The sequence below is a fragment of the Spea bombifrons genome, chromosome 13 (assembly GCF_027358695.1).
Source record: "Spea bombifrons isolate aSpeBom1 chromosome 13, aSpeBom1.2.pri, whole genome shotgun sequence".
NCBI classification, from domain to species: domain Eukaryota; kingdom Metazoa; phylum Chordata; class Amphibia; order Anura; family Pelobatidae; genus Spea; species Spea bombifrons.
Window position 1 is genome coordinate 9,916,199 of NC_071099.1, and position 16,711 is coordinate 9,932,909.

General features: G+C 51.3%; 1 protein-coding gene across 2 annotated transcripts; it reads left to right on the forward strand.

The window, feature by feature from the left end:
* Nucleotides 1-8,852: 8,852 nt before the first annotated feature.
* STK35 (serine/threonine kinase 35) lies at nt 8,853-12,980 on the forward strand. Of its 2 annotated transcripts, XM_053453770.1 has the most exons (3): nt 8,853-9,433; nt 10,322-11,050; nt 12,626-12,980. In XM_053453770.1, the coding sequence occupies exons 1-2, from the start codon at nt 9,010-9,012 to the stop codon at nt 11,044-11,046; spliced, it is 1,149 nt and encodes a 382-aa protein (XP_053309745.1). In that variant the 5' UTR covers nt 8,853-9,009; the 3' UTR covers nt 11,047-11,050; nt 12,626-12,980. The 2 variants fall into 2 exon arrangements, with proteins under 2 accessions (XP_053309745.1, XP_053309744.1); XM_053453769.1 differs by lacking the exon at nt 12,626-12,980 and having other exon boundaries at nt 10,322-11,262.
* Nucleotides 12,981-16,711: the final 3,731 nt, after the last annotated feature.

The window sequence follows — 16,711 nt, forward strand, 5'->3', positions numbered from 1 at the left end:
GTGGGGAGGGGCTCCATCTCCTGCCCCTTGCTAGTGACCCCCTGCGATACCCTTCTGTCTGAAAATCTCAGACTCCTATTTTAATAAAACCAGTAAATGCAGTGAATGTGGGCTCAGGAGCTGACGCTCTGAATATGGTTTCACAGGCTTGGTTTCCCATCAGAGTGCGTCCAGGTGGTGGAGGGCATCAGGGCTTGGGGTAAAATCCTGCTGGGTTATAGAGTGACACTGAGTTTCTGGATGTGGGTCTTTGACTGTATTCAGAAAAATCACTTTATTATCTGTTTTCCTCTCTCTCATTCTCCCCTTGCCCGTCTCTCCACTTCTCTCTCTCATTCTCACCCTCTTTCACTCTCCCATTTTCTCTCTGTCTCACTCTCTTTCCAATCCACTCTCATATTTATCTTCCTCTCTCTCGCCCCTTTCTTTCTCTCACTCTCTTTCTCCCACTCTCTGTGTCTCCCTCTTGCTCTTTCTTCCATTCTCTGCAATTCTCCCACTGTCTCACTCTCTTTCTTCCTTTCTCTCTCTCGGTCTCACTCTTTTTTCTCCCTTTCTCTTTCTGTCTCAGTTTTTCTCTCTTTCTCCCTCTGTCTCACTCTTTTTCTTCTTTTCTGTCTCCCACCTCTTTCCCTTTATCTCTCTGTCTCACCTTTTATCTCTCTGTTTCACTCTTTTTCTCCCTTTCTCTCTCTCGCTTTCTTTCTACTTCTCTCTCTCTGTCTCACCTTTTCTCCCATTCTCTCTCCACCCCCCTCACCCTCTGTCTTACAGTATCTCTTTGTCTCTGTACAGTGATACTTTAGTACAATGACATATGGACGTGTTGCCAAAGTGATTGCAAATTAAAATACATATAGTAATATCCGTAGAGCAATGACGCACCCACCAGTCAGCTCCTCTCTTTCTTTCGCACTTTCTCTCTCTGACACACGCTCTCCTCCCTTTTCATGCGATGCCTCTCCTTTCCCTCTCACTCTTTCCATTATCGATTACTCTCTCATCTTTCTTGTCTGTCTCTCTATATTCTTGACCTCTTTCTCTACCTCTCTTCATTCTCTCCTCTCTCTGCACCCCCACCCTATACCTCTCTGCGTTCCTTGGTGCTTTATTCTTGCGCCCTCTCCATTCTTTACCTCTCCTCACTCTTGGCCTCTCTTTTTTTGGCACTCTCTCCCCACTGTCTCTGCCTTTCATTGACGTGCTCTTCCTTCTCTTGGCGCTATCTCCCTTCTCTCTTTTCTCTCTCTCTTTCTCTCTCCCTCTCTGTATGACTCTTTCTCTCGCACGTTAGTTCTGTATCTCTCACTCTTTCTCTCCCTTTGGTTAGCTTCTTATGTCTCTTTCTGCTACGGGTCTCTTTATCTCATCTCAGTAACACTTTATTTCTCTGCTGTACCTCTCTCTATTTGTTAATTTGTTGTGTCTGTCTCTATCACGAGTCTCTTTCTCTCTTTCTCCTTAATTTGCTGTCTCTCCTTCTGTTATGTGATGCGAGCAGCTGCCCACAGGTCACTTTTTCGACGGGTTCTCTTGGTTCTCTCTTCCAGGTCTGGCAGGTTGAGAAGGACGAGGTGCGGCGCGTGTCGGATCTGCGGCCGTCTCCAGCCCCTTGCATTATCTGTCTGTCTCTCTGTGATGCAGTCTCTGAAAGCTGCCTTGGAAATCACAAAGAGATCAGGACAGAGCGATGTGTTCTTATTTACAAGGTAACAGCTGAGTGGAGGGGAGAGTGGAGTGGTGGAGGGGCCACAAAGAGTGGGTGGAGGAGGGAAGGCAAGAGTAGAACAGAGGGGGGCTGGATTAGAGGACCAGAAGGGAAATATACAGAGTATTGGGGCAAAAGACCAGGGTATAGAGGAAAAGCGCAGGGGGGGGAGGGGGGGCCGGAGGGACTGCGAGTGCCCCAATAAGACCTTACACACCTGTCTACAGGGGATGCAATCCATACGTTTCATCCTATTACCCATTGTAGAGCGCTGCGGAGTATGACGGCGATATATAAATAATAATAATAACACATTGTACAGCGCTGCGGAGTATGACAACGATATATAAATAATAATAACACACATCGCACAGCGCAGCGGAGTATGACGGTGATCTATAAGTCACTACTAATAATAATGACTTAACCCTCGTGTTTACAGATGTTGCATTCCCAAAGCCATGGTTTCCGGTTGTGGGCCCCGGCTGGCCCCTGCCTAGACTCCCGATCTCACAGCGGTGTGCGTGGGATCCCGATGTGGCAGATTGTCACTTGAGCAATTTGGCTGTCAGGAGCAGGTGACATAAGATAAGAGGTCCCATGGGTGCCGTGATTGCTCCCGGGGGCCGAGGGTGGGTGGTTCGTTTGTAATATGACACTTTTATAGAGCTAATAATAGGAGAAACGGACGCCCCCCCTCTCTGTCCCAAACACAAAATTACCCCAAATCATGTACATACCCCCTGGACATAGAAGCTCCTATCGATATACCCCTCCCTGTAACCCCCTATTATGCGAACAACCCCTCCCTATAACCCTCATTACTCTATATATACCCCTCCCTATAACCCTCATTACTCTATATACCCCAACGCCCATACCAGGGAACTTTCAAGGTCCGGCTCTTCCAGAGCCCCCCTTGCGGGAAGTGGTGGGATCACCCACTGATGTTGCTGGACACACCCCCATTTATGGGGGAAATGGGCGGGAAGTGCGTCGTGTCAGGACTCAGGTGTCAACCCAGAGAAGTGGCGCTTTTCCCAGAGTCTCCGGGCAAAACCCTGAGAGTTCCTAGTATGCCTATAAACCCTTCTTACTCCATATACCCCTCCCATTACTTCCTTTAACTCCTCCCTATAACCCCTATTACTTTCTTTAACTCCTCCCTATAACCCTTCCTATTACTCCATATACCCCTCCCTGTAACTCCTCCTATAACCCCCTATAACTCCTCATATTACCCCCTGTAACCCCTCCTATTACTCCCTTTAACTACTCCCTATAACCCCTCCTACTACTCCCCATCACTTTCCGTCCCTGTATGGGGGGGGGTGGCACTCCGTTGCGCCCGTATATAATTGGATATAGCTAGCGTATATGATCCTTAGTTAAAGCCGCACTTGATTGGTTACGAGTTACCCGCCGTCTCCGTGACATGGGGGGGCCCTCGGGGGAGGTGCTGGGGGGTTATGGATGGGCTCTCATTGACTCCGCGGTCACTCATCCAACACGTTGGTCTCTAAGCGACACTAACGAGACATGTTTAGGGCTGCGTAGGAGTCACCATGTCTGAATTAACCCCTCACAAGCGGCTGTACGCGGTAGTCGAGCTCTAATCCCTAAACGGTTACCTGGCAACCTGCCCCAGGCGGGCACCTAACCTGACCCGGAACCCCCGATGGCTGCAGACCCCGCAATACGGGCAGTGAGTGCCCAAGATGGCATTTTCTGCAGTAATCTTGATTTTTTCTAGATTGAAAGAGGCGCGGATGGAACTTGTTAATGTAATGAGATCAGGATTTCCCAAAAGAGACACAGGTCTAGGTGTTCTCCATGATGACTGTGGAGGGGGGGTTCTAGATTGTATGCCGGATGATAAGGCATAGGCAGTTCTAGATGCCGAGTATCAAGGGGACGTGTTCTAAGTATTCTCCAGGATGATGATCCTGAACGATGACAGGAAAGCTCCTAGGGATAGCTCTCTATACTGAGAGGGGCATCAAGAAGAATAATGGGGTTTATTTGCTCCGTTCAATTTATAAAGCACTTTCCTGCTGTTTATATACACATTATCGGGGCTTTTAGGGCTGTAGAACCCTACGATACCCTCATACCCAGCAAACATTCTGCCCTCCTAGAAAAGAGGGGCATCAGGGGAGGAGAGAGGGGCATCAGGGGAGTTAAGAGAGGCATCAGGGGAGGAGAGAGCGTAATAAGGATTTAGAGATCAAAGAGGGACTCTCAAAACTAAACAGGGACACTTGGCTGGCATGTTTGTAAACCTGCCCTGTGTTGGTGTTTTTGGGGGCCGTGTTCCCCCTAGGCCGCCGGTTGTTAGCGGGATTATGTGGTCTGATAGCCGGTAATGGAGCGTGTGACGGAGTCGTTCACATACGTGGGAATATTGCTGGCTATAAGATCGTGACACGAATGCAGCGTCGGTGAGCACAACCACCTCGCACGACTTTACACATTAAACTCAGTCCTGGCCCCCGGCACTCAGTGCGGATCAGCCACCGACGGACATTTCACCTGCACACTGCAGCTCACATGACGCTCAGCCAGCCCAAACCTGACCCATAGTTATAGAAAAGTGTCCGATCTGGCTGCCTGCGCTTTATGTGAACAGCACCCCAATAACCCCCAGGGGGGCTATTATCACTAGTATTACTCCACCTGATGGATTGTTAGAATGTAAACTCTTTGGATCATTCACCTGCTAGTTGGGTTTTTTTAGGAGCTGAATTACCGGCCCGTGCAGTCAGCGTTTCTGTGATATCGATCTGCGGTGCAGTATTTTTGTTTTTAGGACAGGTTGGTGGGGTCCCCGCACCCACTCGCTCCCCTCTGTAGCTCTCCCGTGGCTCTCTCCCTCCTCGCTCCTGAGCGCGGACACGTCTCAGATTAATGGCCCCTGATTCTGCCGGCGTTGCACATTACGGATTATTAATTTGCGTAGCCGGACGGTGATGGACTGCCAATTAGACCGGTGATATCACGTCCTATACATCACTGTGATATACGCCCAGGCGACGTACCTGCGCATCCCCGCTGCTGGATAAATCCTAATTAAATCTACAGCGCTGACCTCGCATCGTGCAGCGCTATGGCACATGTGTGGATCAACACTGATTATCTCACGCTTGTTACATCCTTTGGTGGTAAAAGCATTAAATGGTTCCAAGAGCTTACAATTCATTTTTGCGTGTGTGTGTGCGTGGGGGGGGTCAGCCCATACCCTTCTGCGGTAACTGGCGTCAGCCGGTGCACACGCAACCGCCTACGTTTGTTTTCTGAATACATGACACAGAACACAGATGTACGAGTCACAATAGGGTGGCCTTGACTGAGATGTCCCCTATAGAACGAGCAAATCCCCGTATAATACAGCGCAGGACTTGCGGGGGTGAAAGATTTAACCCGTTGGGTGCCACGCGAGGGGCCATAGTGCGTGCGTGTGACACGCGTGTGAATACGCGGTCGTCAGCATGACAGGGGGTGAACCGCGTCGAGCCACAAACATAAGGGCCAATATTTACTAAACTTGTATTATTTGGTGTTTTATGCTTTCACGCGGGGTAAAAATATGTTTTTATTACGGGGCAGGAGCAGAGCGAATCAGATATATCGCCCTCCCTTTATGATTTTGGATCTTTGGATGCAGAGGAGGGAGGGGGAGTGACGGCCGACAGCTCACGGTGGGTCGCGATCATCGGACCTGTAAATTCTTAAAGGGAAAAAAGCCTGCACCGCAGCCTCATCAGAAAATAAATCTACCCTAACTGCCCCAGAACTAGGTTATTGCCCTGAAACCCGCTGCATCACAGAGTCAATCGAATGGGTTTAACCCTGCGGTGTCTGTTGCCGAGGGACAGTGCATACAAGTCGCTTACAGTCTCTGACCCTGAGACTCTGGGTAGCCCATCACAGACCCTAATGCAGTGAATCGCGAGTGCCGGCAGCTTAACAGCCCAGGACTGGTCAGGAGGTAGAGATATTCTGAATGGAGTCACCTGTATTCAAGCAGGGATACCAGCTATGATATAGCAGGGAGAAAAGCACCAATCGTGACCCTCAGTTATAATTAAATCAGAGAATATGAAGGAGACGGTTCCAGGCTGTGACCCTGAGAATCTGACCCATTCACCCCGAGACTGAGATAAAAACCTTGAGAATCTGCCCATTCACCCCAAGACTGGGGTAAAAACCCTGAGAATCTGCCCCATTCCCACCGAGACTGGGGTAAAAACCCTGAGAATCTCCCACTCATCCTGAGATGGAAGGGGGTCTAATAATCTGTCCATTCACTCCAAGAGCCTGAGACTGGGGTAAAAACCATAAGAATCTGCCCATTCACCCTGAGAATCAGCGACTGGGGTAGAAACCCTGACACTCCAGGATTCAGGAACACTCTTCTGGGCCAGTCGGGGGATATACCCACAGAGAAGAGCTGAGCGCAAATATGGTTCACCAAAACTAAATAAACTCTTCTGGCCGATCTCCATCTTCGGCATGAAAGGAGGGAACGTTCCTCGCGACGCGCTCTCTGGAGAATAGCTTCCTGATTGTAATGAAGGGTTACCTGTACCGCGCCACGGCAAATGTTTGCTACGATTAGCGACCTGGTGGGAACGACTCACCACGGGGCTAAACTAAACTAAAAACAAATTACCCCAAACAGGCAGGTATACTGGGATTAACCGGGACCTCCCAGTGCCCGGCCGGAGCAAGCCACGCGCTTCCAAGGTCAGTATTAAGGGGCTCCGTATGGGAAGGGTTCTAGTGCCGGGGGCCACATGAGTTGCTTTTGAATCACAGACAATCGACTCTCGATTATTACGCAGCGCCGGTGAAATAACATCACTCGTCGCGTCCCGGTAAACCCTTCCCCCGGCACAATCATTTTTAATGTCTTTTCGGACGCGCGTCAGGGGGGCTCTTTGCCGCACCGTCCAGGCTTGTGAGTCATCGTGTGACGCACGTAGACCCGATAAGCCGCAGTAATCGCGGGTCCAGTAAAGTCTCGTTAAAAAATATTTTCTGGATCCCAGTGATTGGTACAAACACAGGAATACGAGCCCCGGGGGTCTTCGGGATGAATGGAAAGAGGGGTCCCAGGCTCTAGAACACATCGTGCCAAATGTTGGGGTTTTTTTTTTACTTTGAAATTATTTGGCATTTAATTTTAATGTTTTTAGACCCTCCAGCTTCAGACCCCGGCAAAGCAACCTGAACCTCTACTGAGCGTCCACTCATTTCAGAGAACCCCCCGGCCACGTGAATCAGACTACACGCGGGTTGCCTGGATTCGGGGGACGTATTCGCATCGCGCATGTTTACATTCCCTCGCTGTATCACCCACTACCAATTCTGTTGGATTAACTGATATTGTAAAAGTGCAAGCAATGCCCGGCGTCCCATAAATCCGAACAAGACCTGTAGCTGATTTAACCCTTTGCATTTACGCCTGGGGAAGGAGTCCTCCAGCGCTCAGGCTCCGTGCACCCTCTAGTGGAATATCGGATAAAGCGTTGGAGACACCGCATGCCCTTATCAACTGACTTTCGGTGTCAATCCAAATAAAGGCAGCCTCGCTGCAACTATTTATCAAAAACTTGCAGCTCTAATACTTGAGGTACTCCCGCTTTGCGCATGGATAGACTGGGCCCTAAAGGTCCCTAGAATAATAAGTAATAAACATATCCTTTAGGTGTAAAATATTTTCTTGATATTTTATTCGTGTAAACATCGTGCTTCCCTATTGGCTAAAATATATTTCTATCCTCTCGACTGTATCCACCTTGCCTGTTGTTTCTCCTGTTTACCCATTGTACAGCGCTGCTGAATATGATGGCGATATATAAATCAATAAATATCGTCTTTAAATAAGGTTGGCTTAAACCTCTTTGAGTCTCAGCGTTTCGTGGCCCCAAGGAATAAACCCCGTGCAGAGGCGGTTTCCACGCGTGAGCCGCCCACGGATTTTATGTGATATCAGCCCACGGAGTTAGCGGAAGGGACGGTAGGACTGATCACTATCAGCCCAGACCCTCCCGCTTGACGTCCTCACGCCTCATCCTGACCCTTCCTTCCAGCCTACCCTCTCTTACCCTGACCTTCTCTAATTTTCTGGCCATCTGCCCAATCCTTCTCTCCTCTTAGATTCCGATCCTCTCCTCCACTGTGTTTCCCCATCCACTCGTCATCTCAGAGTCTGTCTTTCTTTCATCGCCTTCTCTCCCTATCTTTCTACCTCTTTTTCCCCAATCCTTCTCTCTCTATCCTCCAACCTCTTCTCTCCCTATGATTCTTTCTCCCATCCATTCTGATCTGCTTCTGCCCTCTTCTCCGTGGATCTCCTATATGTAGCTACTGGCACCTGCAGAGTATGGGGTAACTGCAGGCCGTCTCCATATCTTTGCACTTCTTCTTGCTTTAATTCATTTACTTTCAGAACCATAGAGTGAGCGGTGGCTGGCTGGCTGGCTGGCTGGCTGGCCGGCCGGCCAAGGCCCTTGGGGCCCTCTAATTGCAGGTGACGCCCTCACATCAGGTTCCAGTACCTGCTACATCTTTATGCCCTGAGAACACGTGCTCCCCAGAAGAGCTGAGCAGGTGCCTTGCCAACGGACTACACGCCCCCCTGTCACATGACTTATTGATGGTTTATACTAAATGCGGCACGGGGGGAGTCCTAGCTACCCCGCTCTGCTTACATCATATTTTTTTCGTCCCGGTTCTCGGGGCCCAGCAGTGAGGGTCTCTCATTTCTTTAAAACACGGGGTCACCGGAAGCGGTCGCTGTTTCCAGTGTTGCCCATGTGATTTCTGACTACCCCTCCTGCAGCACTTGGTCTGTTCCCGCAGTTACTGTTTACAGTCGCTGGGCGTTGGAACCTTGCACTTTGTAGGGGGTGTGTGTTTCATATTTGCGTTATTCCCGGCTTCTTTGCCCTCCCTGTTCCCGGTCTGTCCCTGAGACAGTAAATAACTATTCGTCTTTACACCAAGGCTGTGCTAGCTGTGGGAAGCCTCTCGTTATTTCCCTCTTTACATGCTGCCGAATCCCAGTTCCCCCTTGCTTTCCTCGGATGGTTGCGCCCCGCCTGTTCCCTGGCTGTTTCAGGCAGTCTGTATTCAGACTGAGAGGAGCCGGCGGACAGCTTGGCTCTGTGGGATTGGGGGGGAGGAGATGCTGCCTCACCCCGAGAACCTCTGTCAGCATTCCCGCCTCGCGTGTGTCCCGCTGCTCGGCCAGGAAGCGGAGGAGGGATGAGGAAACCTCCGCCCTGGCTGCCCACATGGAGACGGCAAAGAGTCCGCAGCGTAAGCGGCCCCTGAGAGTGCGGCCGGCCGCTGAACAGCAGCAGCAGCAGCAGCCTCCAGAGGAGGGGGAGGATCGCAGGAAACGGCTCCCTAGCTGCCCCCGGCCTCGCTACAGCCTGCTGGCTGAGATCGGGCGCGGCAGTTACGGCGTGGTGTACGAGGCGGTGGCGCGGCGGAGTGGTGCCCGGGTGGCAGTGAAGCGGCTGCGCTGTGACGCTCCGGAGAATGTGGAGCTGGCCCTGGCCGAGTTTTGGGCGCTGACCAGCCTGAGACGCCGGCACCCAAACATCGTTCGCTTCGAAGAGTGCGTCCTGCAGCGCAACGGCCTGGCCCATACTATGCGGCACGGCAATACCGCCTCCCAGCTCTACCTGCGCCTGGTGGAGACGTCTATCAAGGGTGAGGGCCCGGGGAGTACAGTGGGGACTGGGGCCTGAGGGAGATCAGGCGCCTGAGAAAGAGGCAGACGGAAGTGGGGAGGCTCAGAGAAAGACGGGGGGCCCGGCCCAAGATAGGGTCTACCCCATAAACTGCGTGGCTTTTACTAGAGGCCGGGGATTGAGGCCTAGCAGTTGGAGGAGTCACTGTGACCAGGCCCTCAAAGCTAGGCCGGGGATCGAGGCCTGCTAGGGCAGCTGGCTTACTGTAGGCTGGGTGGGCGTGTGCTGCAGTCACGGGCCTGGGGTTATTGTGTGTGTCTGAGGCATGTGGTGCGGCCAGGGGGTGTGTGTGGTAAGTTTGGCCCCGGGATTCAGGCCTGTGACTGAGCCAGAAGCCATTGTCTGCTGATTGGCCCGAAGCCTGGGATGTGTCAGGGTAGGAGGCTGTTGTGCACTGAGTCCCTAGTGTGTTCCTATGTAACTGCAGTGTGTGTGGCGTCTGCAGGCAGCTGGAGGGTCTCCCTGGGGGCAGACAACTTCCCTCCCCTTGGGGTCTCTACTATGTGGTGGTCCGTGTAGCTGGTACCGGATAACACAACATACGTGTGCTGTGGCCCCTCGTGGTACATGGGGTGTTCTGTGGGGTAAACCTGAGCTGGTTTGGTCTGCTTTAGCATCAGGGATGATGGAGAGGAAACCATAAAGTTACCGACTGTCGCTGTAACGGCTGTCACCGGGAGACTCCTAGTCTATAGGAAGGGGCTTTGTAACAAGCCTCTAATTGGCAGCTGATCGCTCTGCGGAGCGCTGTAAATTGGCTTGGTCTCCGCGGGCCAATTTCTGATGTTCTGATACATAAATGGCTGCCGTTCTCTTTCGCTAACTTTTTTTTTCTTTTCCTCCACAGGGGAGCGTATTCTTGGATACACAGAGGAAGCGTGTTACCTCTGGTTCGTCATGGAGTTCTGCGAAGGAGGAGACCTGAATCAGTATATCCTCTCCAGGCGGCCAGACCCGGCAACCAACAAGAGCTTCATGCTGCAGCTCACCAGCGCCATCGCCTTCCTGCACAAGAACCAAATTGTCCACAGGGACCTCAAACCCGATAATATCCTGATCACGGAGCGCTCGGGCTCCCCGGTGCTGAAAGTGGCGGACTTTGGGCTCAGTAAGGTGTGTGCGGGTTTGGCTCCCCGTGGGAAGGACAGTACGGGGGATGGGGGCAGCGAAAACAAAGCCTTCAACATCAACAAGTTCTGGCTGTCGTCGGCTTGCGGCTCTGACTTCTATATGGCTCCTGAGGTGTGGGAAGGACACTACACAGCGAAAGCGGACATATTTGCCCTGGGCATCATTATCTGGGCGATGATCGAGCGCATCACCTTTGTGGATGCAGAGACCAAGAAAGAGCTTCTGGGGACCTACATCAAGCAGGGCAGTGAAATTGTGCCCGTGGGGGAGGCGCTGCTAGAGAACCCAAAGATGGAACTCCACATCCCACAGAAACGCAGGACTTCCATGTCTGAGGGCATCCGCCGGCTGCTTAAGGACATGCTGGCCGTGAACCCGCAGGACCGTCCTGACGCGTTCGAGCTGGAAACACGGATGGACCAAGTTACGTGTGCTGCTTGAGGAGGTGGGTGGCGTGACATTACGGTGAAATGTCATGTTTCTGGGCGATGCAAGAACCGCGTGCGAGCCGCAGAGGACCTCCGGGAGGGTGCGAGGCGTCCTTTTATATTAAAGGGATTGTGACGCGGATGTCGGGGGAAGCCGGTGCTGCCGCGGGACTCGTGTTTGATGTTCTGTTCCCCTTCCTGATGCAGTAAAGTTTAACGTCTGCCTACATATTGAATCTCGTTGTCCCTGTCTGACTGAACTCGCGTCGTGGCTGGGAGACAATAAGAAGTGCCTTCCGATATCGCCGACAGTTATCGGCATCGGAGCCGTTCCCACCGACTGCTAGTTTGTGTCCGCTCTGCTCCTCGGACTCACTCGAGGGTCTAAATGCAGTTTTGTTTTTTGTTTTTTTTACCCCATATAGCAAGTTAACTAAACCTGGTCTGACCAAATAGCTCACGCGGAGGCAGAGGTGAGGCAGCAAATGATCAGGATATTCAGGGCTCTGGGGAGCATGGAAGGTGAACTGTACCTAATGAAAGCGGGTACATACCCCCGATTCATTCAGGTGCAGATGAGCTGTCAGTGTAATTGTCGTTTGCTGTAGCCCGCCTCCATCGTGTGTTCGTGCGTTATTGATGCAGATTATATAACGCTCCCTTTGCCCGCGGGAGAAGGACACAGAGCAGATACTGGTGCACGGCTTTAATGCCTCCCAGCTGCTTCCTGAGTTGTCCCTGCGCATTCCTTCACTCCCCCTCCTGTCCCAAATCCTCACGTGTCCACGTCGTTACCCTCATCACATGGGCCGAAACCTTGCGTGTCCAGAAATGGGTCACCCAGTCATTAGGACACGGTGGCTTTTCCTCAAACCTCCCCGCAATGCGGACCCGTCTACGGATCCAATGAAACGACTAACTTATTTATTTTAAAAAGAGGAATCGCAGCCCCCCCCTGATATCATGCAGCTAGACTGTGGCGACTCTGACCTGTCCTCCACATGTATTCGTTAAGATAATCTCATTAATCGTATCCTATATAATGATATACGTGTATACAGGCTGGACAAATACGTAACCTTCTTCCTCGTTCGGAGTGGGTAATGCGTTGGTGTCCAATTACACACACAGGTGAATGCTGGGAAATGTACCTAAAATCCACCTTTTTATCTCAGAATGATTTTTATCATAATGGTGCCGACTGTGTGAAAAACAAATAAATCAAGAATTTACCTTGATTACCCATTACCTTTCTGCGGCATAAATATCATCCGTATCTCACTTTGGCCGCCACTACGTCAGAGTTCGGCGAGTCTGATCTGTTGGGGCAAAGAGCGGATTCGGTGGGACTGGGTCTTCTCCTGTCTCCAGACTCATGAATAACAGATCAGGTCTCTCCAGATGTGCGGTTGTCTGCGCCGTCTGGTCTGTGGGCTGCGGGGGGATAAGTGATCCAGGGGGAGTCACGGTTTGCTCTAATAATCTTGTGGGTGTTGCGTGAAACCGCTCGCCGTCCCCGTACGCTTTATTTTTGTTCTTTCTTGGTGTCTATTTATCCGGCTCGTTCTAACGATGTGTCTTCTTCCCAACAGGGTTGTCGGTTGTTGAGAGGTTTTGCTCTTCTTCGAGTCGGCTCCACCGCCTACTTCTGATCTCGCGTGGAAAGCTCTTCGTGTCTGGAACGCTCAGACTTTTCCCTTTCTATACGTTGTAGAGGATTGTCTGTTTGCCCAGCACTCGCCGTGTACCCGGTGTACTCTCCCAGCAGCTGCTTCTTGCCCCGGCTGGTGCCACCGATAGCTTTGCCTCCGCCACACGGCATGAGAAGCCCGCAGTCCTCTGTCGCGGATGTCACACGGGGTTCGTTAGCATGGTGGGCTTTCTTCTAGCGTTGCACGTTGAGTGCCTGTGAGTGGATGAGTTGTCCTGAGTTCTCCCTGCCCCGCGGCCTGCATGCATGCTGTTGGTCCTGTGCCCCGCACTCTTTGTGTCTCAGGGATATCTGACCTCTGGTCCCTAGTTCAAGGTGATTCCTCATACGTTCCCTTTTCCTCCCCAGTTGCCTCTTCACTTTTCCCTTCTGCAGCACTTTTCAGTCTTAGGTAATTAGACTTTTATATTTTGACGCACCTACCGAAGTGCCTACGTACCAGACCGGAGTCCCGGCGTGGTGTGGTTGGGGCGACGCTGGCTGATGTATGGAGGGTGGTGGGTCAGGGGGTTATTTGTGCGTAGCACCGTTTCACCCTTGTGCTCAAGTCTTGTGCCTTACTGTGTCCTTTCCCCGGCAATATCTCTGCCTGATCACCTGTCTGCCGCCGTGGAGATGCGCGCTCCGGTTACCCCCTCGCAGCAGGGTGGATGTTTAATGTATGATTAGGGGGTTTCATGAGGTTAGAGCAAACAGGGCGATAACTTTAAAGCGTGCGGATCTGCGATCGCACGGATAATCGCCCAAAACATGAATCCTCCTGGGGGGACGGGGCTCGTCTTCTCCATTGGATGCCTTCAGGAACGACATCTGGTTTTGGTTTCTCAAACTGGAGCGACATGTTGGTGGAAAATGGTGTCGGAGAACCAAATCGCAAGAGATTTTGTGTAAAGGGACACTGTCGCTCACAGTCTGCAGGAAATGCTGCATGTGGAAGATTTCTATTGGTTTACAATCTTTATTTGTTTACCCCCCCCATTCATGATGCTTTAGGGGCTGATCGTTTTAATGGCTATATAGCATTGCACTGAAAGCTCTTCCGGTTTCTGCCCTTTCTAGATGTTTCTGACGCTTCATGTGCTGATAGGAAGGCCTCTCCGCTGGGTTTGCTGCCGACACTGTCTTTTGGCTTTCGATCCCGTTGCTGCCTCCCTGGGGGTGCAGTCATGGCATTCTGTGGCATATTCCAGGGGGTGCCGGTGGGCCTTGGCATCATAGTGCTGTTCACAAATTGGCCTTTTCTGTGCCCTGGCAGCTCGTCTACAATCATACATCATATTCCCCGACTGGCTTTTAGTCCACCAAGCTATTTACTAAACCCAGCACTCTCTCTGCCCCTGGGAGCCCTACTACCTGCTTTGTGTGCCCATAGGTATGGAGTGACCCCATTAATGTGTGTAACTTATACCGCCGGTCTGGGCTCCTGCTGGTTGAGGATGTGGTTTCCGGGTTCTGACACTAAGTCGGCTAGTAGTTTAACTGAAAGGGACTCTTCTCCAGAAGCGGGTGCGGGTTTACAAACCGATGTATAGATCCCTGGCCGTGCTGCATGTGGCACAGCATCACCAGAAAGGCAATCTGCCCTGGGAGCTGTGTGTCACCGGAGGGGTTGGGCCCTGTATCTGTGTTTCCCGGTTTAGGCCCATAACCTATCTACAAGCAGATTTTGCATCTGTTGTCACCGGGATGCTGTTTAGTCGTTGCCGCCTCAACCCACAAATGCCCACATGGGGGTACCCTGCAAGACCGATTTCTCCTCCCCCCTTATTTTGCACAGATGCTGGTGAGCGGATCCTGTAGAGGTTGTTGATGGTGTTGCCATCGTTGTGTATTTATGTTGTGTACACTGTAACTGTCCCCTATGTGTGAACGACAGTCCATGGAAATTACATTTTTTTTTCTTTTTGTGACTTTAATAAAATGAACAAAAACTGCTATGTCCTTAGTGTGATTTATTTGACTTTTTATTTGCCCGCCTCATTAGACTTCCAATCTGCGGATGATGGGATGCGTTTTGACTGACAGCTACTTTAAGGCGACGCGTCTCCCTCTGACTTAAACCAAATCTCTCCTTCGGCAATCGGGTTAAACTAATTTAATACAAAATACAGCCAAGCTGGAGGGTAATACCCAGACGTCCTGTGCTGGTGGCCATGTGGGTCTGGGACCTGTGCTGAGATCCTCTCGGGGACCCCCTTCCTGGCACCGAGCTATAACCTTTTCTACCTCTGCGGTGGTGCATGGCGGGTCTGGGCATCAGGAACGGTCTGATCTGTTCTGATATGAACTTAAAGCCAATTCCTTCCGCCTCAGAGGATGTGTCTGATCCGTGTCCGGAACACCTGCTCCTTGGGCACGTGTTCTGTAACGCAGCATGTGCGGCTCTATCCTATACAGCCAGTACTCCGCATCCCTCCTGCCCCAGGCACTGGCGGCTGGGGGGGAGCCACACACTCAGCACTTTGTGGCGGTTGCTGACGAGACGGTTCTCCTGTTCCGGGGACGTGAATCGTTATTAATGCAATGGGTTTGCAGCTCAGTGGAACCGACGATGTATCCGTGGGGAGGGGGGCTGTGCGGTTCTGCATCCTTGGGTGCATTTGGTTCAGGGGTGGCTCGGCCCCGATCATTGTGTAAGAGAAGTCCCTCGCTTACGCATATCCCACGGGAGCAGCCACCTTCCCTTCCTGTGCCTGGGATTGGTGTGATTATTCCTCCCTGTTTTCTTCTCTTAAATTGCTGATTTATTCAGGGAGAGGCGAAGAGATTATCTCAGAGATTGATGGCTCTGGGGAAGACGTGAAAAGTAGAGTCTGGTCATTTTTAAACAAAAACATCTACAAAGTTTCTTTCGTGCTGGAAATGTAAAAATGTAACAGTGATCCTGGCTTTGGTTGTGGGATTTAAAGGGGTTCAGTAGTCCTGTGGACCCCAAACTCCATGCTTGGGGGGCCAGCTCAGCGATCACTTATCAGCGCTGGGCTCTCTGCGGACAATTAACCAAATAATGGCATTTTCCTCGGTTTGTATGATGAATTAGTGAGTTCCAGTACAGAATCTGGACTCTGACTCCGATCAATGCTTCAGACGCGCCATTAAGAATATGCGTTATTTTGCGTAACGGGTTCTGCTAGCGGATGTGAACCTGCGCTGAGGCCGCAGGGCTCTTTAGTCTGTTGAGACGGGACTGAATCGGATTTGGGTCTCTGGAAGGGTGGGGGTTGGGCAGACTGTTTGTTCTGGTCCGACACGTCCGCTTCCTGGCTGGGAATCGGGTTCTGTGCCATCTGCAGGAGAGATAAATCCCTGCTGTGCAGCCAGCATGAAGACACTGTGTACACGGAGATGCCCTCACATGGCATACTGACCCACATACAAGCCTAAATTTAAACCTAGCAGACCCAGAGGGTGGCATGCTGACCCACTTACACGAGAACATGCATTGCCAGTCTGCCTCCCCCTGTTGGGCACAGGGCAGAATGCAGAACAAGTACTAGATTCCTTACCAAATACCCTGTTAGGAGTAGAGGGGTTTGGGACCAAAATCAGAACCCATTTAACCACTTTCTCTCCCTGATGCCCATCTCTCCTCCCCTGATGCCTCTGTTTTGTACAAGGTCAGAATGTTTGCTGGGTATAAGGGTATCACAGGGTTAAACAGCCTGAAAAGCCCCGGTAATGTGTATAGAAACAGCAGGAAACGGCTTTATAACTGAAACGGGGCAAATAAACCCCATTCTTCTAAATGCCCCATTCAGTTACACAAATACCCCTCAATAGGGCACAAAGTCACAAGAAAATTCTGGTGACTCACACCGTGGATGTGGGGGTTTATCCCAAATATCCAGAAGTGTTATTTTGAATTGTAAATTCGAAAGGATCCACATTGTCAGTCATGCCCGGAGGAACATTCTAATGCTTTCTATGTCACAATACCACTGACAGAACTGCCACAGAGACACTCACA

Excerpts from the sequence above, each read along its gene's own strand:
- STK35 (XM_053453770.1), top strand. The coding sequence starts at position 9,010 with ATGGAGACGGCAAAGAGTCCGCAGCGTAAGCGGCCCCTGAGAGTGCGG. Across the intron at positions 9,434-10,321 it reads GGTGGAGACGTCTATCAAGG|GGGAGCGTATTCTTGGATAC; the intron begins GTGAGGGCCCGG and ends TTTCCTCCACAG.